Here is a 23,627-nt window from a genome sequence, read left to right as displayed (position 1 = left end):
CCTTTGTTGGGCTATATAGCCAGAACCCAGATTTCCGACCACAGTTGCTTCCTCTTCTATACTATTGCCAGACATGATTTTAACAATGGCCGTATACTTTCTATTTTCTGATGAAGGTCTCCCCTTTTCCAACAAAAGTTACAAAAGTGCTCTAATAACCACTCCCGCAAAGACAATGTAGGTGCACCACTGGCAATGTGGTTGGACTTCCAGCATGCATGCCCATGCCCACGCCCACATACAGAGCAGGACTACCATTTCAGAGCTAAGCAGGAAGACTTACGGTCAAAGATGCTCCTGTTAACCAAAGGTCAGAATAAGATATTTTTGGACATAGGCACTTACTCTAAATATTTAGCATAGTGCCACTGAACAATGCAATGAGCCTTCATTTCTTTCCATATGATGTTACAAAGAAGATATTTTTACTTACCTGCCAACAGAAGAAGGTTTATATCCAGATTTTAAGCACGCAGGAAACCTGAGCCTACCTCGGTAATCAGGTAGGCTACTAGTATCCTACCTTTTGACTGTAGGGTTTGGGAAAGCCTCGTGACAACTGTTAAGAATTAAAGCAGACTTCATAATAAATTTTGTAAAAACTAATTCCATTACATGAACTCCATTGAAAGTAAGTTTTTATTTTTTTTAAAAAATCAGATTTCGTTTGCATCACAAAACAGTTCTCTTGCTAAAAGATATTGTCAGCTTACAAAAGACTAAAAAGATACAACAAACAAAAGCAAAACTAGACTATTTGTAAAACCATACTAGGAGAAACACAAAAGGTTGACATCATGCAGTCAAGCAAAAATCAAATAAAGTACAAATAATTGAAGATGGCACTCCTACTATATGAAAGGAATTTTTTTAAGCGATATAAATTTTATCAGCATATAACCACTGCATTCAATAGGGCTAGCACAGCTGATACCACCTGTAGTTCTCCCCCCACTTTTTTATTTTTCTGAACACACCTAACGTGATGTCCTTCTATTAGATTAATAAGCAGATAAAATCTTTACAGGTATTTTAAGTCATCTTGTTCCTGTTAAGCGATACAGAATAAAAACCGAGGGATTAGACACAACTGCTCCCAGCCTAGTTAAACGGATATGGTTAGCTAATAGCAGGTTCTACCATAACTGAACATTAACAGACTTCCATAATGAAAAATTACAAAGGATATTTTCCCTCCAGTGCTCTCCAAAGACTCTTCAAAGAGCTTGTCAAAGATAGAACAAGCATGATCTATCAATAATGTAATACAGCTGTACCTTAGACTTAACCTGAATTTGTCCATAGTCCTTCCACCATAAAGTACTTTCATAGTTTCACAGAAAGTTCATGCTCCACATTATTTTGTGGGCTTTTGCCTAAAACTTTACAGTGAAGAGGAGAAACTGGTAAAAAAACGTTTAACATATTCATTTGGGAATAAAGGTAGAGAGATTGTTTTTTTCCCTGGGTACAGAATAAGATTATATCTTTAAAATAATTAGAAGCTCTAAATTAATGTAATCAAAAGAGTAGGGTTACTGGCACCAAATGCATGTATGGGAAACACATCTCTCTAGATTTTTGCCATTAATATCAACAGAAACGAAATGAGATATCTTACTTCTTTCCTAGTTACTTTCTGGACCATTGAGTCGAAGAAGGATTATACTGGTGTTACGTATTGTACTATCATAGTGAGCTAGCTTCTAAACACCAAGGCTGGGCACAGAACAGTCTGCCAAGCTAATGGGAGCCTGTCATCAACATTTCTTGTGTTAGCAGCCATTTTGGCATAAACCAAACTGCTATTTACAAGTAAATGTGCTCAGTTTGCAGTGTGTGGATTACACAATACCTCTTTAGTTATATGTATAGATTAATTAGGATAGCTGTCAGTTCTTGCATGGTGCCAAAGGACTTTGGCCTGTAACACTTGTCTTTTCAAACCCTTCTGTTTAAACAACACACAATTTGTTAAAACAGGAACTGTATTAAAAATATCCTTTTCCCAGCTATTGGATTGATTCATATCACTAATGACTACACAATGTTGTTCTGCTCCTCAGTGACACACTACTACTACCACTACCTGGGTCTTCTCATTGCCAGAAGTAACACTCTCATTGACCTTAATGGAAGGATAACTGGCTGCCCCTTCAGTTGTTTTACACAGGCACTTATTTCATCTCATTTCTGCAGGATTTTTATGCTCTCCAGTACTACCTTCAAGGATATGCTTGGTTTATGGTGGATTATTTTCCCTTTCTTTCCTTCTAAAATAGATTAACAGAGTGTCAGAAGCCTGCAAGTAACTTGTGTCTGTTCCAAGCACACACATGTAAAGCTGAAGTCTCAATTCAGGTAAATCAGCTGTAAATTCACCAGGGTAAGTATCAGCTACTTTGGAATCTGTTCACCAATCGTGAGCTAACACGCTCTCACCAAATTTTGCTTTCAATGACAGTTTTACTTTTGTGTTCTACAATGTGGTCCAGCTCTTTTGACGGTCACACCATGAAAACGGGGAGATCTACAACAAGGAGAAAAATAAACCAGGGTGAACTTTGCAAAGAACATCAACAAAGGCACGCTGTAAACTTGTCAAAGTGGACTCAGCTGTCATCTATGTGTCAGTTCATGCCTCCCTACCTCCTCCCAACCCTGAGAAATGAAGCAGCAAAGCGGCAGTAAGGAAAACATTTTTATCAACATGAGAAATACAATAGAAAAGGGAATAATCCCTTCTCTAGAAGGGATCATCCAGAAGAAATAAGATTTTCAGAAGTGACTACTGATTTAGATTCGTCTGTTTCTGGGCATTTAGTAGGCGTATTTTAAACAGCCACAATTGCAGGAAGTGCTGGACACACAAATATAAAAATGGCACCCTGGAAAAAGACCTCGATTGAAGCATCTAGCATTAGCAAAAGGATTCATTTAATTGTTTTTTTTTTTCATACATACCACTACTATTAATACTCTGCTTGATCCAGTCAACAAAAACACCAACATTTGTGTATACTCCTGGGTAGCTCTTCCTTCCACATCCCATGCCCCAGCTAGTGATTCCATGAAGGGTGTAAAATCCTGAGTTATCTTCTGAAGGACAAACCAATGGGCCACCAGAATCACCCTGCACAAGGAGAAAGGAATCTTGTTATGAGCTAATATCACTCTTATGTTTTTAAAATATAAGTTCAGCTACGAGAGGTCCCAGCTGCTCCTGTGTTTGGAGGTTTCTGTTTTTAAAAGGCAGAGAAAGAAATAACCTTTGTTCAAGAGAAGTATCTCTTTTTGCAATACAAGTAATAAAAATCCTACTATTAAGGAGTCTTTCACAGTAAATCACTTACAGCTTTTGGTGAGGTTTTAACACTCCTCTTTTTCAGAACCCATCTGCCATACCCCAAGTGTCAGAAGGCAAAGATGATGTGCGCAACTTACTGTGCATGAGTCCCTGCCTTCTTCCAGAGGGAATCCAGCACAGATCATCTGCTGGGTCACTTCACTGGGAAGATTTATGTAATAGCTCTGACACGTGTCAAGCACCAGGATGGGGACTTCCAGCTGATGCAGTTTTTTCCCCTTTTCTCTGTCTTGAAGTAAAAGACATCTCAGAAACCAGTAGAGGCGTGAATTAACAATTCCAGAAAGAAGCTTTAATCCTCCCCTTTTCAAATGGTCTCAATCTAAATTATCTGATTTCTTTCCTCCCACCCGTTTCCCTGCATGTCTAGCTGAGCTTACAAAAGTGAAAACTTTTTAACATGTCTGTTCTCCAGAAACTAATGTATAAACAGAATGAATGTTACAACACGGAACGAGGTATTTAAAACACAGCTACAGCATGCTCTACCTTCAAAACGGCCAAGGCCACACACCTTCTTCACGCGCTCCCCATCCTGTGACAACGCATACGCTTGAGGGCTGGACCGTCTCCTCCTCGGCAGGGAGGCACACTGGGCTCACGTAGTGGTTAAATTCTAAGGGCTCGGCCAGTTGCAGTAAGGCGATATCCGAGTCCATAGTGGTCTTGTTAAAACTTGGATGTATAATATACTGCTTTACTGAGCTTTTCTAAGAAAGCAAGGACATTGACATTTTCTGAATGACTTGTGAATTTGAGTCTCTAAGTAACTTTGGTTTTACAAATTTTCAGGGCATGTGCAAGTTGCCTTAAGAGAAGGAAACATTTAAAAGCAGCTACTGAAGTTACCAGTTTTCTTATATTAACAAGTCAAAATTATGCCTCTTGGACACGAACCAGGGAACATGCAGGAAGCCCCATCTAGCAAGTGTAGGAACAGCGTCTTGGAAAAACATTTGTTTAGTCTGAACAAAGTGGAAAGTTGTGCCTCAATTATTTCTGTCTTGGTAATTGTCACGAGGCAATTTAGAGACAATATGCTCCCCACCCATACCTCCTCCAGAATATTGAGGTTTGGAGCTCATTACTGGTGAAGGCACACGTCTGTGTTGATACAATTTCCCTGAGAGTCACACAAAAGCTGTTGTGTAAACGCAGATTAAGGTCAGTGTGCAGGCTGGTAGATTGTTGCATCATGAACAATTTGGGAAACACATTTACATTAAAAACTATTTTGCAAGATTGATTTATTGTGAAGATTGTTAAGCAGAACTTATACTACCTGTCTGTACTCTTGCTCTGTAAGATCATGAAGCCCTGTTACCACCATCCATAAGTCTCTGTATGGTTCCCTTAAAAAAAAGAAAAGTAGGTATGTTCTCCCGCTGCTATAACTGCAGTCTTGAAACCAGTGAATCTGAAAACCTCCCCCACCCAGAATAGATACTAGGGCCCTACACATTCCTGGGCCAACTCTTCCCGAGGCCCTCACTCCCATACAAATCTTCAGAAATCTTCCTATTGTCTTCTAGGGAGCATGAAATAGTCTCATGACGAGGCAGTAGGATCTCTCAAACACACAGGAAACTAAGAGGAAGGTCACTTCTGTAAGGACTGCGGGTGCCTGACGCAGAACATAAGGTCCACATCATCCCGGGACAGTGCTGGTCCTTACCTTCTTAATGAAAAAATGCGTAACCTCTCAAACATTACTACGAATTACATTCGTCGAATCATTGAGACACATATGGCAATTCTGATGTGATGGCAAGGTACAATAGAGAATTCCTCCTTAATATGGCTCTTAAAGCAGTACCTTCAACATAGCAATGCTCCTGACATAAAGTTTTGCAAACTATTATTTAGAAACTTAGAAGCCAAAGTCCAAAATTCGAAAAGGCACTTGCATTTCAGATCCCCAGTTTTGGGGGCGGGGCGGGGGGAGAGAATCAAAGAAATGGAGAATATAGATGTCTAAGCATTTTTGGCATTTGGGGCTTTTGAAAGCTTCCTCTCATTTTCAAGTAATTGCAACTTCATTTGAAAACAGGCCAGAATACTTAATTATCAGCAATCCTGAGAGGATTTTTAAAAAATATTTTAATGACTCAATGTATCTGAATGTTAAATTAATGTACTCGTGATTAATTTGAACTTCAAAACAGATAGTGTTCAGCCTAAGAGATAAATAAACAAATTGCATTTTAGAAAGTATTTTAAAGAGTCCGAAAGTCACACAGACTATCCTTTTCTCTCCTCTCAATAAAGACAGAAAAATTTCCATGTAATCTGATTTAACAGATTGATAGGTTCTTGATAAAGGAATGGCATCAACCCTGTGCACAAAAGCCTCCCGTATGTCCTCCAAAATCTATGCAAATTCAGTAACTTTTTTCATTTTTGGATAGGTTGATTCTTCTTGGATGAAAACATGCTCTGTATATGACCCAAACACAGAAAAGTTACCCAAGAGTAAGTGATGGATGACAAAGGACTTAGTATCTTATCATCTCTTCTGGAAACTGATCTGAATGAAACCCAAGCCTATAGAAGTAGGCTGCTTACTTCCTTAGTAGCCACCCTAATCCTAGTACGTCTGTATGGAGCAAAAGAATCCTATGCCAGTGTGAGCTGCAAGTAAGTGGTAACCAAAACTGTGACAGCCACCCTGGGCAGAACCACCACGCTGCAGACACACACCATGCAATTACAGATGTTCCCAGGGAAGGGTTCATCCCAGAGTTCTTACCTAGAATTAAAGCAATGAGCAGCTGTGACCACCCATTCTTTGGCAAGAACTGCTCCTCCACAGATATGCTCATCTGAAATTTGTATGCTGACCTGCCAGGGCCATGAGTATGGTACAGCTTCTTCACCTCCAATTATCCTGCTGAAGATGAACCGGGGCTGATTTGAAGGCATTCCGCAAACATCATCTGAAACAGAAAGCACTGATGTCTCAAGAAGTCTTTTAGAGGTTAAGATTTGCAGAAGCAAAGAACAACCATTTAAGAGCTACCCCACAACTTCACAGACTTCCCACCTCCCTTTGTTTGCTAAATCTTTCAACTTCTCTCATTAGAAAGGATCCAAATGTTTAGAGGAGATGATCTTAGCAAAAACAAAGCTTCACCAAGATGAAAGCAACTGCTTACCTTCAAAAGTTTTAGCCTCAAACCTACAATGAATATGGACTCACCCAATTCTCCATAAAGTACTGGGGGGAAAAGGGAAGTTCTAAAATTCTAGTTGTTATTTTCAACTACCCTGTACTCTTTGCAATTATTTTCACCAAAGCAAGTAGGTGTAAACTGACATACAAGCTGAAATAATGTTATTGCATTGCTGTAAATGACTTAAAAAGATGAAGGAAACCGGAAAAAATAGGTTCTGCTATTCTAAAGCCAAAGCATAGAAGCATTACTATTCATCTTTTTATTTCTTCAAATTAATGAAAAATTCTGGGACAACTCAGACTGCAGCCATTAAATATTTGGAGAAAACACCATTTACATTATAGTCCAAAAGGTACTCCCTATTCTCATGAAGAAAATACAACTCAGGTTGGCTTACCTGGTGTAACCTGTATTTCTTCTTCAGTTATATCCATATCTTCAAATTCTTCTTCACTAGTTGAATGCAAAGTGTCTAAATCTGGCAAATTAAAATAGCAAATATGTTAGCAGGCACATCAAGTGATATTTTTATTAAAAAATCACTTTTATTTCCTTTATTATAATTTTTGTAGAAGGAATAGATTTCTACAGTAGGAATCTGTGCTGTTACATCTTCACGTGGTTTTAAGTACTCTTATGCAAAACAAAACTCTGAGGTTTTGGGGAGATTCATTGTGTCTCTTCAACCACTCATTATGCCCTTTGTTTAATGCCTCAATAGATTCACAATACAGTTTTTTTACTGAAGCAATTTATTAGAGGAGAATCTCCTAGAGCAAAATAACTCTGAAGAGCCAGATTCACTGAAGAGCCCTTTGTGCTGCCCCACAGAGGCCGTCTCCCAAGTTACTTCTATTACCTGTTACATGAACAAAAGAGATCGTAGCTCTGAATCCTCCAAAGGTCTCTGTTTCATCAGAGTGAAAGACAATCAGCATCAGAGCAGAAGAGCTTAGAACAGGTGCTGGTAGGGCAAATCCGCAAGATTTAGCTAAAGATGAGAAAGTAAAGGTTCACTGCAGATTAACATGTACTTTTTCATCCTTATCTCTTTCAAAAGCGGGTACTCAATATTCTGTGTATTCCAGCTCTCACACAAGAGGGTAAAAAATAACTATGCACAAAAGAAGAGCATAGATAAGCAGACTGAGGCTGAAGGACTGTTTGATTATTCCTGTCGGTCTGTCCTTGTTCAGTAATCATCTCATAAGAACAAGGAGACCCTTGCATTATCTCACAAGACACTATTGCAGGCCTCATGCTCATTGGTTGCCATTGCATATAGGACACACTGGAAACTTGATTTCCCCTTGTTAGTGTTTCAGCACGAGCACCTGCTAGCGCTAATCTAAGCACCAGCATCAAGCAAATGCTGAAATCAGTCGACAGACAGGTCTTCAGCTCGTTCAACGTAAGCCAGGGGAACCGCCAGCAAGAATTACATGAAGGCTCATCTGGAGCGAAGAACAACTGGACTCTGAGAAGGAGACCTCTCGAGTACTTTCTGTGTCTCATCATTACTGCAAAACCAAACTATTGTGTTATGCCCTTTTCTTCATTCACACAAATTCAGAACTGCATTTCATACAGAATTTAAATACATAAAACTGTTCTGTTCAATGTGGTTTTGCCTCTGTAAGTGGAACAGAAGCAGCAATACCTGCAAGTATTTTTCAAGGTACTGAAACTAGTACCTATAACATCTTGTGAGACTCTAGAGGTGAACTCAATTTTAGACTGTAAATCAGGGCTAGTGAAAGTCACAGAAGAAATAGGTCATCCCCAAAATATGTCAAAGATCAAAAGTCAAACCAATTTCCTCCTCTTTTCTCACATCTTCATACACAGTCACGGCATCATAAGAACAATCTTCACTCTCTTCTACTTCAAAAGACTGGTAAGTAAGCTTTAAATAAAAAATGAAAAAGTAAACCTTGTTGTTAAATTCAGACAGCAAAAATTCAAAGATCTATAATAGGGTCTTCAGTAATCTCAATGATTCTTTAGCCTTTGGTTTCTGTGACATTCAGACCTCTCTGAGGTGATACCTAACATATTACATTTGCTAGAGGAATCTGTCATGATAAAATTTAAACCAGGAAATCCTGTTTTACTATAACCTAAAGGAGAAATCAAAACCTATCTGGGCTTTTGGGATGGAGGGTGGTTTCTCCTAACTGCACCCAGCAGCATTATGCAAGCTTTTGTTGCTTGATCTTGCTTGTCCTTAGCTGCATAATTTCTTCTTAACTTAATGGTGCCCACTTCCATTCTGCAGACACAAGAGGGGCTCGTATTATACCTTGATTACATGGTCCTCTGGAGCACAAATAATCCATTGACAGTCTGCCATGTTGCTGTAGTGCTCTGGATAGTGCATACTTTGTAACACTCCTTCTTCAAAAAGGACAGCTAAGGACTCACAGCCAGAATCTGGAAATCCAGGAAAACAAAACTGGAGGCACTGTGATTTCCTATTAAATCATTCACACACAAAATCCAGAAAAATTCTTCTGGCGCTTTCACACAGTCGAGAAAGACAACAGGACAAAAGCAGCAAGTCAAATCCTTGTGTTTGAAAAAGATGCGAATAAAATTTTTAATCTCTTCCCAGGCAGAAGAGGAATTCAACTCATGACTGTAGCATTCCCCTTTGGCTACAGGCAGTGCGCTGCGGGCACAGGAACCTGTGTGGGGTGACAGAAGAGCAGGACACGGGCATGTCACAACATTTGCCAACTTTCTTTGGAGAGGAAAGTGGAGACATAGAACACAACCAGAGGACATCTTCCTGATGGGCTATGCAGTGGCGAGGCCCCTGAGAGGAGATTCCTCCCTACCCTCTGCTCTTACGCTCTGCAAAGGAACGAAACTGGCTGGAAAAGCTGCAGAAACAGGAACAACATGTGTCTGTCTGTAACTGGATTGTCCAGACCCAGCAGATGGCCCTTCGCCTGCTCCCTAGCAATGGTGAACAGCTCTGCACAGCAAAACTGAAAGCAATTCTCCACAAATCTTAGCTTTAGCTGCCTCCCTCAGGGCCACTCCAGGAAAGCACGCTTGGACCTAGCAAAGTAGCTTTCATCTAGAAATTCTGCTAATTTGACTAATTTTTTTAATTGAGTTTTAGAACATTCTGAAAGTAAGGAAGGAAATGAGATCCTGTATAAAGTGGATGGAGAAGAGGCAAAGTTAAAGGAGGGCTTCGCTCAATAGCATCTATTCTATCTCTTTGGCATCCCAGTTTCTCCACAATGTCAGACAGCAGCCTAACCACACTTACCTTGTTCATAACATCATCCACATATAAATATTGCAGGAGCTTCCTCCGATTTATTTTCTCCTGAAAATTTTTTTCAGGTCACTACCGAAGAACGCTGACAGGTATATTACTAGACTTAGACTTACCAGGAAGAATATCTGGTGTAAGAGCTTTGTAGGTCATGGAAAAACCAGTTCCATAATCCTTGTTGTCAGAAACAAATTTCAGCCTTATGCTATTGGAGCCAATCAAAATAGGTAATGGAATATCTTCTCCACAGAACTTCCCTGAAATATAATATTAGAGAATAATCACTGTGTAAAGTCTTTAGTCACTTGAGAAAACTTGCATGTACCATTTTTAGTACTTAGCTATAAAAATTTTAGGATGAAAAGGAAATTGCCATCATCATTCCTCTACATTCCCTATTAATCCACTAGCCCAAATAAATGCACACTACTAAAAATTTAAAATCCGTGACACCAGAAAGTCGTATGCTGACACAGTTCCCTACCGGGCATTTTCCATTCTTTTCTCCTCCCACACCTTTTGTCTTTTATTTTGGATCGTATGTCACTATGTATTCATCGTGAAAAAGTAAGTAAAACATCAGTCACAAAGTCCTCATTGGGTGTACTTGCCATTAGAATGAAAGGCCACACTGACAGCTTATTTCAAAGAATATGGGGACGCCAACTCACCAAGAAGTCTGCTGTCTGTTGAATAGACTGATAAAGAATCATAGTCACAAAACGTTTCTGGCTCTATATCAAAGTGGGAAAAACGAAGCAATATATAATTCCCTTCTGGTACAAACAGAGTCCATACACATAACCTGGAACAACAAAATAGTTCCTGTTCACAAAACTGCAACAAAAAAACAACTACGGCAGTACGGGGAATAGTTTCTGGGGAAAGACTGTGTTTTGCCTACTTACTGGCGGTTTTGGTAGAACTGTTTGGGACTCCCAGGAAAATGTAATTCTCCTTCACTGTCAGGGAGTTTGCCATCCTGAATGCTACAAAATGCTGCATTGTAGAGTTAAAACAAAATAGAAGGAATCAGGTTTGACACATATCCAATCATCTGCTCCACCAAAAAGCTCAAACATCTAGACAATATTGTGAGAGTCAAGATGGCTCCGCTGCACCTTGTTTCTGCTGGCAAACTGATGCTGGGTCTTCTCTCCTCTCTCTCTTATTTGGAATTATGGTAAATCAATTTTAAAACATGTAATTTAGGAGCAAAAATGGAGCACTGCCAACATGCTATCATATTTTATTGTACAAATGCTTTTTACCCTAAAGAAACTACTTGTTAAATGAGGATTTCAGTATAAATATTTATTGTGGAGGAAAAAAGCAAACCTTAGGACATAAGTGTTCATTGCAGCCCATTTGTAATAATGTCCTTAGCTATGTTACAGCAGGAGACTTTTGCAACAGTGCAATACAGTATTAAAGACACGTTAACAGAAGAAGCAAAAGCTTTCCTCTCCAGATAAGCGTTGCTAGAAACACAATTACTTACAAAAATTATCTCCTCTTGCCTTTCCTCCTCTTTGCAAGGTAAGCCAGTAAGACATTTATCAACAACTATGCATATGAAAACAAAATTTAAGGAGTTGTGTACTTATAAGATTGCCTTACCTGAAGTGTCCTAGGAAAACCAGTAAAAACTTTCAAAAAGACACAAACAGCACTTAAATACCCAATTCTTACTGGACACAGCAAGTCTGTACAAACTGACTGTGTGCCCAAGATCATCTATCATCTGAGAAATCTCACTCTAGATTAGTAAAATTAAAATTTTAAGATCTAGTTCACAACAGTTGTTTCTAGTCTCTTTATGTGAACTTGTACCGAGATGAACAGAGTGTCCACCAAGAACATGAACATGGTACAATCAAAGTAAGACTTAAATTTTATAACATGTTACATTCCAGGTTGGGTTTCTTGGGGTTTTTCTTTTGCATCTTATTCATAGAAATACAAATCAGACAAGTAGATAGGTTCATCTCAGACCACGCAAAAGCACTACCAATTTACCTCATACCTTCTATTTAGACTCTATATTTTTATACAGAATCAATTTCACTAACTAGATTTTGTGCATTGCTTGAGGTTTTGTTTGACATTTTTCCCGTTAATTTTATTTGCATTTCAATAAAAATATGGTTTTATATATGTAGCTGTCTTAAGGAAAATTCCTTTTTGAAGTCACCAGTACATAAGTACAACCCTACAAAAGTAATTTTAGTTATTTTTACAGAATGAGGAGGAAAAAACTATATATTTAGAGTATACATTTTAAAGTGCTTTGATGAGTCAAGCTTCTTCATGTTCCATTTCTTCCTACATAAATTATGTATCAGACTATTTTGGGGGTCTTTTTATGCTCTAACACAGATAGAAGATACTGGGAAAAAAACGTACTCACCTGTGGAGCTTTTCATTTTCAGATCTAATACAGGAGGGATAGGGAAAGGAGTGGAGAAAGAAGAATAAATTACTGTAGTTTCATATTCACAATGTAGGCTTCATTTTTATACATGTGAAATGGTAATTTTATACAGCTAGCACTGAGGCAAATTCAAATGCTGCTCGGGGACATAGTGCCGACATAAACTAGGCTCAGAATTAAAACAAAATTGCAAGTTCAGGCAATGCTGACTTTGGAATAAACAATTCTGGAGTAGCCACTTCTAGAATTAATCATACATTAGTAGGCCACCGCTCAGTCTGGGCAGCATGGTACTCTCTCCCTACATACCTGTTGAGTAAATATTACACATTTCAGGAAAGGGTAGCAGAATCCAATTGCTAGCATCACATCAGGGGCATTACAGTTAAGATCTTTTGCACCAGCGTGACAGTATGAAAGACTGAGCAAGCAAAACCTAGTGCAATGCAATTGAGAAGTGTGTTTTTACTTTACCTACCAGATCGATTTTTCTGTTCGCTGGAGCCAACAGACTTTAATTACTAAAACAGCAAATTCATATTATTTTTTCCTGATAATAAAATGGATAAACTAGTAAATTTTTAATAAAAAGACCACGTGTCTCTCTTTTCTTTTTTTGTTTTTAAATTGGAAAGCAAAATATTGTTCAGAAGCTAAACCCTTTTCATTTTTCTCCAACATTATGAGGGTTTCCTTTTTCCGTCACCAGTTGAAATTGGTTTCCAATGGGAAAGCTTGGGGGGATTTTCCCCTCGAAAATTTTTTTCTTATCATTGACTAGCAAAACCTCTTAAACACCCCTCCTCAGTTTTTCAGTTCTCTGTAGAAATTTTAACACAATCTCCAACACTTTTTAACAAAAATGGCCCAAATTGGAAGAAAATATTAGTTCAGTTTCTTAACGCTCTGAGTGAAGTTCATCCCTGGACAGACTGTCGTTTATATCTCCAGCTCCATGACTTTGGAAATGATGGATAATTTCCATGCTGTTCCCCTGCACAGAGGGCACGTGAAGCCTTTTGGGCAGAGTAAGCAAAAACTCTTCTGAGAGCATGACTTTTCCCCACGTAGTCAAATATCTGATCCAACACGTTTTAGCTCAGAAAAATGACAAGTGACTTCAAAGAGGTGCATATGGAATTTCAGACACTTTCAACTGGTGAATTTCCACTTAAAAACAAAAATACCAGGCTAAGAAGCTAGCTGGATAAAAGGACTGTTCTTAAAGTAAAAAAAAAATAATATATATATATGCACACACACACATATAGTCCAAGTAGGAGGCAAAATGGAAGCGAAGCAAACATTTACAATGCTCTCAATTTGGTTTTGGCAACTGCCAATCAGTACCATATACTTAAAGGCATTGTGAAATGCTATAATGCTTTGCCTGGAAAAGTGGGGAAAATGTAAGTACTATACCTTGAAAAAAATAAAATTAAATGAAATATTATTATGAGACAGAAGGGTTGTCAAAAGTGAGGGACACATTACTGTGGAGACTTAATACCGGCACCCATGTTCTCTTGAACCCAGGAAAGCACTGCACTGAGGTCGGTGAATATTCCTGGGGATCCTCTGTTGTGATGTTTTTTCTTCTCGTTACTTCTCCAGCCACGAGCACATCCCATGCCCCAGGAGATCACGCCAGCGAGAGTCCAGGCACCGTGCCTGCTGCGGCACAATAGAGGGCCTCCTGAGTCTCCCTGTAAAAAATGAGCAAAAGGCCACAACCCACAGCTGACAAAAGTGGGTACATACCACTGAGCAAGCCTCAAAGAGGTTTCTTTTGTGCTGTACTGACAAACCCGCAACAGAGGGAATAGTAATTAAAAAAAAACAACTATGAAGAAAGACACTTTCTTTCTTATTGTGTTTAGTCAGGATCATCAAGAGGGGGAGAGAGAGACGAATTCCCTCGTGGGTCCAGACCTGCTGTGTTTTACCATGCAAAAAGGAGCGAAGAGCTTTTTTTTCCTACCCCCATGACAAGGAATGCTCAAACTTTATCTCACTTTCTTTCCTTCCTCTAATCCAATGCAAGACTTTCTACTTTCCTCCTTAGGATCTTAGCAACATTAACTAATTAGCATATCAACTGTTATGAAGTTAGAAAGCCCGAAGCATTATTGCACTGGGATACGTTGCAAAATTACGCTCAGGAACCTGTTGTACAACTCGTACGATAATTAAAATGGAATTATGTAATTAAGTGCATCGCCCCATACAGAACCTTTGAAAGAATTCAGACGTCAAAATAAATACCCTCCAAATATTGCATTTTACAGTGTATTCATTTAGGGACACACAGCCTTGAGCTTCTGCAAAAGGCTTGTGAGTACACAAGGCCCTCTGCTGAGCGGACCTGGCAGGCATCTTTTCCTCCATCGGGAAATCCAGCACACATTATAGTGTCACCTCGGATGGGTTTCTTTAAAGTTGATAACGCTCTTGAACATTCCTTACTGTTTAGGATTGGTAGATTTACTTCATGTAAGACCTGAGGGAGTACTCCATCTGAAACACACAAAAAATTCTTCATAAGAAATGCTGAAAGGTGAACTTAATGTCACTGAAAATACACCAAAAAAGAAGTTGTAAACTTGCTCCGAGCCATTTTATAGTTACATAAACATCCAGTTTTGTGTATATAAGCAGTTTCACTTGAATAAATTTCAAAACGTTTCAAAATTGAAATACAGGTCTATATGGTGAAACACTGGCCCAGATTGCCCAGAGAAGTGGTAGAGGCCCCATCCCTGGAGACATTCAAGGCCAGGCTTGATGAGGCTCTGAGCAACCTGATCTAGTTGAAGATGTCCCTGCTCACTGCAGGGGGGTTGGACTAGATGGCCTTTAAAGGTCCCTTCCAACCCAACACATTCTATGATCCTATGATATCGTAGTGATCCATTTTGAGGCAATTCACAGGTAGGCATAGAAGCTAGAAAGATCCCATTTTGAGATTACAACTCTTATGACTGGTTGATGGTTTTTTTCTGGTCTGTCTATGACCTCTGCAATTAAGCTCTTACCTTGAGAAATAAGACACTGAAAAACCCAAATGTCAAAGAACAATTCGAGTGGCTTACTCTCATTTAAACGGCCCCATCCACAAGCAGTGCAGATATATCCTGCTTCAAACTTTTCACCTGGATCAGGAAGACATGCTGGCAAAACTGATGAACCTGCCACACACAGACATGAATTTTATTGGTAAGTATTTGAAACAACAACAACAAAAAGCTTCCTTTCTGTTTTGTTTTTTTTTTTTTAAAACTAAAAAATATTGTTATTTTTGTGATATCTGAAAAATTAATCTCGCATTTGACAACTTATCTGTGCCTCCACTTCGTAGTGTTTTGGAATGGAAAAAGAAAGCCAGGAGCCCCGCAAGCTTCAGACCAGGCCTTGCCATTCGGCTTAAACTTAGCTGCTATCATGATCCAAACTTCTGTCAGAAAAAGTAGCCACTCACCTTTGTGGTGGCAAAGAAAGAGCGACCTAGTGATGTGAGCCGGAGCCTTTGGAAGAGCCGAGTGTGGGGTGGACTCCCCTATGCACCTTCCATCACTAAAACTGATGTGAAGTGGCCTTCCAGAAAACCCAACTGTTAAGGCAAAGTCAGTGCACTGGCTCACAGGCCAGGGAATGGGGAAACCAACAGCTGCCCTCTCCTCCCCTCCCCCTTCCCGCCCCTGAAAGGGCCTCTCTGCCACCACCGAAGATAACCCTGCTCTCCCTCCTGCGGAGCCTGCAGGGAGGGAAAAGGGGACGAATAGCAGAGGGGTGTGAGTAAGGTGTGGAGACAGCACTGTGGTACGCAGTGAGCTCTGGTCTGCCTTTGCTAGCTTTACTCTTCACCACAGGCAAAAATCTCCACCTACACCTTAGATGAAAAATAAAACCACCTATTTGGTCAGGTTTTAGTCTCCTGTATATAAAGAGCAATAGTTTTTTCTTCAAGGGAGTATTAAGTCTGAAGACGACCATTAATTCAACTGATAGATTTTTCTGACTCACCCCTGGCATTTTAAATACTTCAGTTGCAAAATACTCTGGAGATTTTTGGTGGTATAATCTGACAGCTGGGAAACAGGTTTAAACTGAGCTTCAAGACTTTTCACAGCGTCTGGGAGAAACAAAGGCCTTGCCTTCCCCACTGAAAAAGATCACAGATAACTATGGCCTTACTGAAGTTGAAGGCTCCATCCAGCTTCACAAGGGCAATGTCATAGTCCATCGGCCTTCTGGGGTCAAAGTTGGGATGCTTAATGACATACTTAACAGGAAGGGTCTGCTCGCCGTTCTCCCTGATCCTCAAATCGTGCTCTCCTGCAGTGACACTCAAGTACTGGAGTAAATCCCTGTAGAATAGAAAAATAAAAGTTCAGCTATGGAATCTTCAAAATGAAAGGAAAAAAATGCAGTTGTTTTTAAACAGAAAAGTTATTACTACTGATACATAACAACTTTCATCTTCAGATTTTACAACACTTAATATGTACAGTCACCAAGCATCAGAGTATGCCCTGCAGTATAAATTGGGAGATGAAAGGGACTGAGAAGAAAGACCATTTATCTACACTCCTGATGGTGGTTGGTGGTCTACTAAGGAACCAGGTTCTCCTACTGTGTTTAAAAATGCTTAGTCACCCTGCTTTTTGAAGGAGGAGGGAATATTTGGACATAGGAAAGCACAGAAAAAGTACAACTAATTTTCTAGCATTCTCAGTTTATACCTTAAAAACATAGTGAATCCTGGCTCCTAGTACCAGATCAGATGTGCAGCAAGGGAAAACGAAAGCAATCATTATCAACTTTTTATTCCAATTCAAATATAGCCAACTTGAAGAATTACTTTTGTGTCTGTAGGCTTTATGCTGATTTAGATATTCTCTGTCCTTGTGTAGTTAACATCAACTCTGCAGTTATTGGCTAATTTGACCAAGACGTGATCACGTGCAATGCCAGATATAGATCAAATTTATAATTCCAAGTGATTCATTAGTATGAAGATTCAGTATTAATAAGAGAGTTAGAACCTCAGTAAAGCCACCACAGAATCAGGACCGAAACCTTCTGTACAACATATTGCTTTAGAGATATGGTTTAGTGATGTTCTTTGTCAGTGTTAGGTCGATGGTTGGACTAGATGATCTGAAAGGTCCCTTCCAACGTAGGCAACTGTTCAATTCTATGAACGTTCACAAGCTTTTTTTTTTTTAGCACTATTGCGCTAAAAATTGTGCAGGACATTGTCAGCGTGCAAGAGGACATTATCCATTCGCCATTTAATTGCGTATGCTCTGCCAGTTGTTACTACTAAAAAAAAAAATTGCGGTCACCTGATAATTATAGTTAGGTACAGATTTTTACCTACACTTCCAAAAATCAGTCTCCACCACCCCTGTAAGATTGTTTTATTCTTAATTATTTTTGAGATGTTCAAAGGTTTTGGTTTTTCTCCCCTTCTGTCAAAACATGGAAAATACTGGTTGCAGATGAAAGGGTAGCATCTGTAAGTAATCGCCACAAAGAGATGCTACAGCACACACAGGCTTTTATAACCACTGTTTTTCTGCGCCTGCAGCCTGCTCCTGAAATCCCACATCCGTACCTGTCCAAGAGGCAGTGAGCTGCCGTGACCACCCACTGAGCAGAAACAATGGTGCCTCCGCAGAAATGCTTTTGCCTTCGTTTCAAGGAAACCTGCAATGCATAAAGAAGAAAATCTTCCTATCTGCTCCGACTGCATTTGAGGAAGAAAGGAGAGAGCACGTGCAGGCACGCTCTGAAGATTCACAGGGCTAAAGTACATGCTGCATTTCAAGCAACCACACTTTGACGGCGTTTTTACGGTTCTTGAGTCTAATTGATCCTAAACCTTGCTGTTCCCCTCAGCTGTGACTTGGCACCTGGATAAAAGCAACATAGACGAAATAAAAGCCAAGTCACTGAGGTACGGGGCACGCTGTAAAGGTCACTAGTTACTTGAGAACTTTTCCTTTGGCGGTCACTGGGAGCACCGCAAATCCATGGTGCCTGACAATAGTCAGGGGCTGGAAGCGGTGTCCTTTGGTCTCCTGTTTTTGAGCAGTTTCACCCATGCCTCTTTACAATAGACTAAACTACAGATGTTCTTTCAGAAATAACAACAAACAAAATAAGAAACGACACGCAAAGGTTTATCAGGGAGCAGGACAGATTCCGTGTCCTCTCTGCCTGCTTCACTGCTTTTCATAAAAGCAGGGTGGAGCTCAAGAATGTGCCAGAAGTGTCAGTAAGCACAGAGTATACCCGCTGTCTTCTTTTGTCATTTCTACAAAACGTCAGGACTTTGTTCTGAAGACAAAACCACACGTGCTTGTGCAAACCTGCCAGGGATGCGAGCCTTGTTTCACCTGGTTTCCCCCAACAATCCGAGCGAAAAGGTTAAGGTAACTCCACAGTTTTGTCTCTTGAACTTGCTGCCCACACTTCGGATCTGAGGAGTAAAAGAGAGAAAAGGAGGAAAGATTTAGTCTGGATTTAAGTTTTTCTACTTTGTAATAACCGAATTGGAAGGCATGGCCCGGCACAGAGGTCAGTGCAGTCTCTCTGCCACGACAGGAGCCACATTTTACAGTTCCTAGTACAAAATGCCCAGACTGAGGCTAAATTGGGCTAAGAAAAGGGCAATGTACTTTATTTTGCGAAGTTGTCCAAATAAGCACGTTTTTGTTCAATTGTATCACAAATATTAAATTTGCCTGCTATGAGCAAATAAGCACGTGTGTATGTGTGTATATATATATAAATAAATGTTCTCATTGGGTCCGTGATTAATTTGAACTTTCCGAATGGCAACATTCTCTTTCAAGCAAGTTTTGCAATTATTTGGGGGCTAAATCACTGCTTCATTCTTGCTTTCAGAAATCTCTTTACACCCGGCATTTATACGTAAAAATATTTTGGACAAACGGGGTCAAAATGCACAACACACAGAACTCGATGACAAACAACAGTGGCTGAATTTCTCCAGAATACCTATTACCAGGCCAACTTTATTTCTTTTTAATTCATAATTATTGTTATCTACTAAGGCTAAACAAAGCTGATAATATTTATGTATTTGTAAAGGAGTATATTTATAGAAACAAGTATTTGTGGTGATAACTACCAATTTGGGAGTATTTTAAGAAAGATAGAAGCAAAGCAACCGATTCTGCCAAACAGCACGTTGTAACAGAGGAATTCTGTGTCGTGCACTTCTCAAACCCAATGGTGGCCACAATTTTATTTTTTCTTAAAGCTGTATGAAAACTCATTTTACTACAAATTCTGTTAAACACTACATTAGGAAAAATTTAGCATCCATAAACTTGGAACATTTTGTTGTTGTTTTGGCAGACTGGTGGCTGTACTGAAAGGATGGAGGACCGATACTTGTATACACTGTCTGGAAAACGTGGAATCCTCCAAACTATAAAAAGCAGCTTACAACACCTACACAAAGGGGTTTGCAATCATCCTCTGGATTAGCATGGGTGATGCAAGGGATTACAGTGTCACAATAATGCTGACACAATGCTACTTACTTTTAAATAAAAAAGGCTTCATATAGAAATGATCCAATTAATTTACCTGATTTTTTTTCATTCTTGCCTCATTCTCACTGCACCCACCTTTTTCCCATGTGCAAAGATACAGTGAGGAAAGGGGAAAGAGGAAACAGAGATAAAATTTTAAAAAAATAGGATTTAAAGTTTTACCAAAGGGAATTTGGTACTGGGGAAACAGGCAAAAATAAAGACATAAAATAAAAAAAATCAGATTCATAAACTAAAACTTTCCTTTTTTCTTTCAGCATTGAATAAGTCCATTCTCCTAATACATGCAAGATTAGTTTAAGTTACAAGTTAATATTTATATTAATATTATACCAAACTTATATTATCTATATTCTGACAAACTCTGAATGAATCTTCTGTTCTGTGGCATTTGTAAGCCCAAGAGATTCCTGATTTCTTTACAGGCCGCTTCAGGACCAGCGTCGCTGTCTGGTGGGCTGAGAGGTGTCTATGTGAACCGCGTCCCGTCCATCTGCCCGGCGGGACGCTGAAGCCAGACTACGCCATCCTACAGAACACTATGCTTTCGACTGCTTAAGTGGCAACTTATGATGATGATTTAGATGCCACCCCTGTTTTGACAGCCAAAATAGAGCATTTACAACGAAAACAAGTGATTTGCAGAATTTAGGAAATCGTGCTGTAAATTTCCCTTTTTTCCTACTGCAAATTTAAAATGGAAGCAAAATGGTTATGCAAACAGTCAAGATCTGATTTCCATTCCAGTTCTCTATAAATTAGTAAATCTTCATAAAGAAAAGATGAAAAATGGCAATCATTATTGTACCAAAAAAAGAATACTCTGAATTTTAAGATGTAATACAATGGAAGAGAGGACTCACTATATTTTGTTTGCAGCCCACGGGTAACCTGCTAAACCAAGACCTTCATTAACTTGCTGCAAATCGGAGGGTATTTAATTGTATTTATTTAATTATAAATCATATTTATTGAACGTTATGGATTCTGAATGAAGGAATCAGACAAAAGTTTCATAAGAATCAGGCATTAAAAGAGAACTTTCAGTTACAGACTTGGATGAGAACAAATGTAAAGAATGAAAACTAAACCAATTATTTTAATGCTACCTTCTGTCTAGGTCTCTGAGCTCTTAGGGTCAAAAACTTAAGGGGTGAAACTAGTGCAGCTTCTTTACTTCAGCACTGACTCCCATGCTTGTCGCTGCCGAAGAACAAATCCGTTAGAACTTGGAAAACTGTTAAAGCTAGATGTGAAATTTTCACCCTACCTTTCAGAAGGGCAGATGGCACAGCACGAAACTCTGGGATACAAACTATCCCCGTCAGGAGCAACTGCAGCTTACCGAGGGCAACGCGCATCTTGGGGTGCTAAACGACCGAGGGAAAACAAGGAGAGTTTTTATAGGGAAAAAGCAGCCCAAATACTATACTGCAACTAATTGAAGTAGAAGTTACTCATTAATCCGGCCATAAAGCACTTACCTGCACAAGTAAGTTTTCCAAATTTATGAGCGTGACTCTTTTATATGCCACTACTGAGGTCTTTGCTGTAAAATACTAGATAAAATCCGTCCTAAAACTATTTTTTTCAGGCAAAATGACAAAATGAATTTGCTATTGCATGCTTTGCTAGCGACACTTACCCAGACTCATCTACACATCGAAGTAGAACGCTCATGAACAGAATGTTAACTGCTATTTACCCTTGCAATTTCTACAGCTCTTGATGAGGCAATGCTTTATATTTCCCGCACACTTTATATTTAGCCAATTTCACAGACCCAAGAAACATACCAGAAGTTTATCATTTTGTTGGCAGCATGCTCAGTGTCGAACGAGACAAAGATAGCTCTCTGCATCAAAGCGTCATGTTTTCAGAAAAGCAGTCTTTACAGCCCGTTTTTGAAAGGCAACTAAGGAGGACAGGGCTCAGCTTTTTAAAAATATTTCAGTATTGCTGCCATCAGCAGTGCCAGTTCCGTGTCTCTTTTATGGCTAAGCTCCACTTTTAACAGCAATTTAAGTGCAAGTCTCTTAAAGACTATTCAAATCCTAAATAAGGAACAGATCAGCAGCTAAATTAAAGACATTTCACAAAACAGAAAGCTAATCAGCTCATTTCAAATTTATGACAGAGAGACAACACTTACTGTGCAGCAGAGAGGTCAGAAAGAGAAAGCACAGAAGGGCACGTCCCGTACAACCTGCTCCTTGTCTGGGATGGCGAAACAGAAGCGCCGGCTTTCTTGTACTCTATTTCTCTTTCTCCTGAAGCTGTTACCTTTACCCTGTGCGCAGCCAGAGGCACTAATGACCTTACCTGCTTCCCCCGCCGGATAGTCGCTGGTGCTCGGGAGACCCGCAGCTTTGGCAGGCAGCCCCCGCCAGCATCACTCCTCAAAGAAACGCAAAGGTCAAACCTTACCACTTGGTCTCCATCCAGGCATGTGCTCCGAATCTCAATGCAGGGCCGGCGGCACATCCTGTTAGCGTCCTGTACCTTTGTAGCAAGACAAAGCCATTAAATCAACAAGTGTCCAAAATGACCGTGTGCTTGAAATCTAGGTCTGACCCATGTCTTAGCAGGTAGAGCCACCCCCCAGCCCCAAAACAACGGGGCTAATCGATGCTAGTCAGTCCGGGCTGCCCCTTCTTTTGATGGGCATTTAATTTACGAGCATTTTATTCCCCAAAGTATGCTTGATACTGTAGAAATACATATAGTTGCTGCTTCTTCTGAGATTATTAAAAAAAATAAACACACACACGTACAAATAAGTTTAAGACCAAGATAAAGCAAAGAATATAGATAATATCCATCATTAGAGCATTCCAGAATGGTTCCTCTGTTCTTCTGGTTTTGAGGGGTTTTTAAAGGGGGTCGAGGGCTGGTGGGATGGAACACAGGCTGCTTTTCAGTGAAGGTTAGTGGGCCACCAAGATGGCCAGACTGCAAGACATAAAAAAATCACTTTCTATTTTTGCTAGAAAAGTTGCTTCGTGTTGCTTCTCCTGTCTGAGGAGGAAGAAAGGTGGAAAATTTATTCACTGAGTGACAATGTGAAGTTGAAGAGAACAGGGAACGAGGAGCAGAGGACAAAGAGTGGGGAGGGTAAAACAAGCAGCAAATGCTGGTTAGTAATTAACTTGTTAGAAGATCGGTAGAAAAGACACATTCAAATTGAAGTGTTCTTTGTTGCGTTTGGTGGTGGGTTGGTTTTCATATTTTAAACACAATGAGCTGTGATTTCAAGGGTCGCTGATCACATCTGAACCGACTGTAAGGTCACTGCTGGAAAACTGGAAAACCTATTATCACAACAAAATTTACAGTTTCATATTTTAAACAAGATATAATGTCTTGAAATATTAACCTTCATAAATCTTATCATTCATGTATTACATTTGTGAATGCAGTAGTTCTTAACTGAAAGCAGATTTAGTTTTAATAGGGACTAAATGTATTTATGTTTTGATAGTTGTACATGAATTTTGATTTTCCAGCAAACTTATTTTTCACCAGTTTTCGCCTACCGTAATTCCAATGACTTGATTCAAATTACACTCGAGTTTGATGTAACAAGAAAATCAAGTTTAATTCTCAAGATAGACCCATTATTGCCTACCATTTCTCCAAACCGAAAGAAGACCTTAAGATGCATATAAAACATGCCGAATAGCACCAGCACAAAACTCACTTCAATTTTAATATGCTTAAACCTGCTACCACCATGAGCCCACCCAGCCACTGAGGAAGGCTAACT

The 23,627-nt window shown here is 39.5% G+C and overlaps 1 protein-coding gene across 5 annotated transcripts; it reads right to left on the bottom strand.

The window, feature by feature from the left end:
- Nucleotides 1-621: 621 nt before the first annotated feature.
- OVCH2 (ovochymase 2) lies at nucleotides 622-22,255 on the bottom strand. Of its 5 annotated transcripts, none has more exons than XM_074586151.1 (22): nucleotides 22,014-22,255; nucleotides 21,132-21,231; nucleotides 18,647-18,756; nucleotides 17,890-17,981; nucleotides 16,464-16,636; nucleotides 15,362-15,457; nucleotides 14,635-14,786; nucleotides 13,780-13,975; nucleotides 12,246-12,269; nucleotides 10,744-10,834; nucleotides 10,507-10,640; nucleotides 9,952-10,092; nucleotides 8,846-8,976; nucleotides 8,356-8,449; nucleotides 7,403-7,534; nucleotides 6,941-7,021; nucleotides 6,117-6,303; nucleotides 4,650-4,719; nucleotides 3,882-4,077; nucleotides 3,445-3,596; nucleotides 2,965-3,133; nucleotides 622-2,530 (listed from the first exon to the last, which is right to left on the bottom strand). In XM_074586151.1, the coding sequence occupies exons 2-22, from the start codon at nucleotides 21,220-21,222 to the stop codon at nucleotides 2,508-2,510; spliced, it is 2,535 nt and encodes an 844-aa protein (XP_074442252.1). In that variant the 5' UTR covers nucleotides 21,223-21,231; nucleotides 22,014-22,255; the 3' UTR covers nucleotides 622-2,507. The 5 variants fall into 5 exon arrangements, 3 of the variants coding, with proteins under 3 accessions (XP_074442252.1, XP_074442254.1, XP_074442253.1); XM_074586153.1 differs by having other exon boundaries at nucleotides 22,184-22,217; XM_074586152.1 differs by lacking the exon at nucleotides 22,014-22,255 and adding an exon at nucleotides 21,346-21,494.
- Between the last annotated feature and the right edge of the window lie 1,372 nt (nucleotides 22,256-23,627).

This window comes from Larus michahellis, chromosome 4, assembly GCF_964199755.1.
Source record: "Larus michahellis chromosome 4, bLarMic1.1, whole genome shotgun sequence".
In the NCBI taxonomy this organism is placed as follows: domain Eukaryota; kingdom Metazoa; phylum Chordata; class Aves; order Charadriiformes; family Laridae; genus Larus; species Larus michahellis.
This window is presented reverse-complemented; position numbering and strand designations above follow the sequence as displayed.

Coding starts and splice junctions, on each gene's coding strand:
- OVCH2 (XM_074586151.1), bottom strand. CDS start 21,222: ATGCGCGTTGCCCTCGGTAAGCTGCAGTTGCTCCTGACGGGGATAGTT. Junction 12,270..13,779: donor TCAAGAGAACATGGGTGCCG/GTATTAAGTCTC, acceptor CTCCTGTATTAG/ATCTGAAAATGAAAAGCTCC. Junction 7,535..8,355: donor GAGAAAAGAGGAGGAAATTG/GTTTGACTTTTG, acceptor TCTCATCTTTAG/CTAAATCTTGCGGATTTGCC.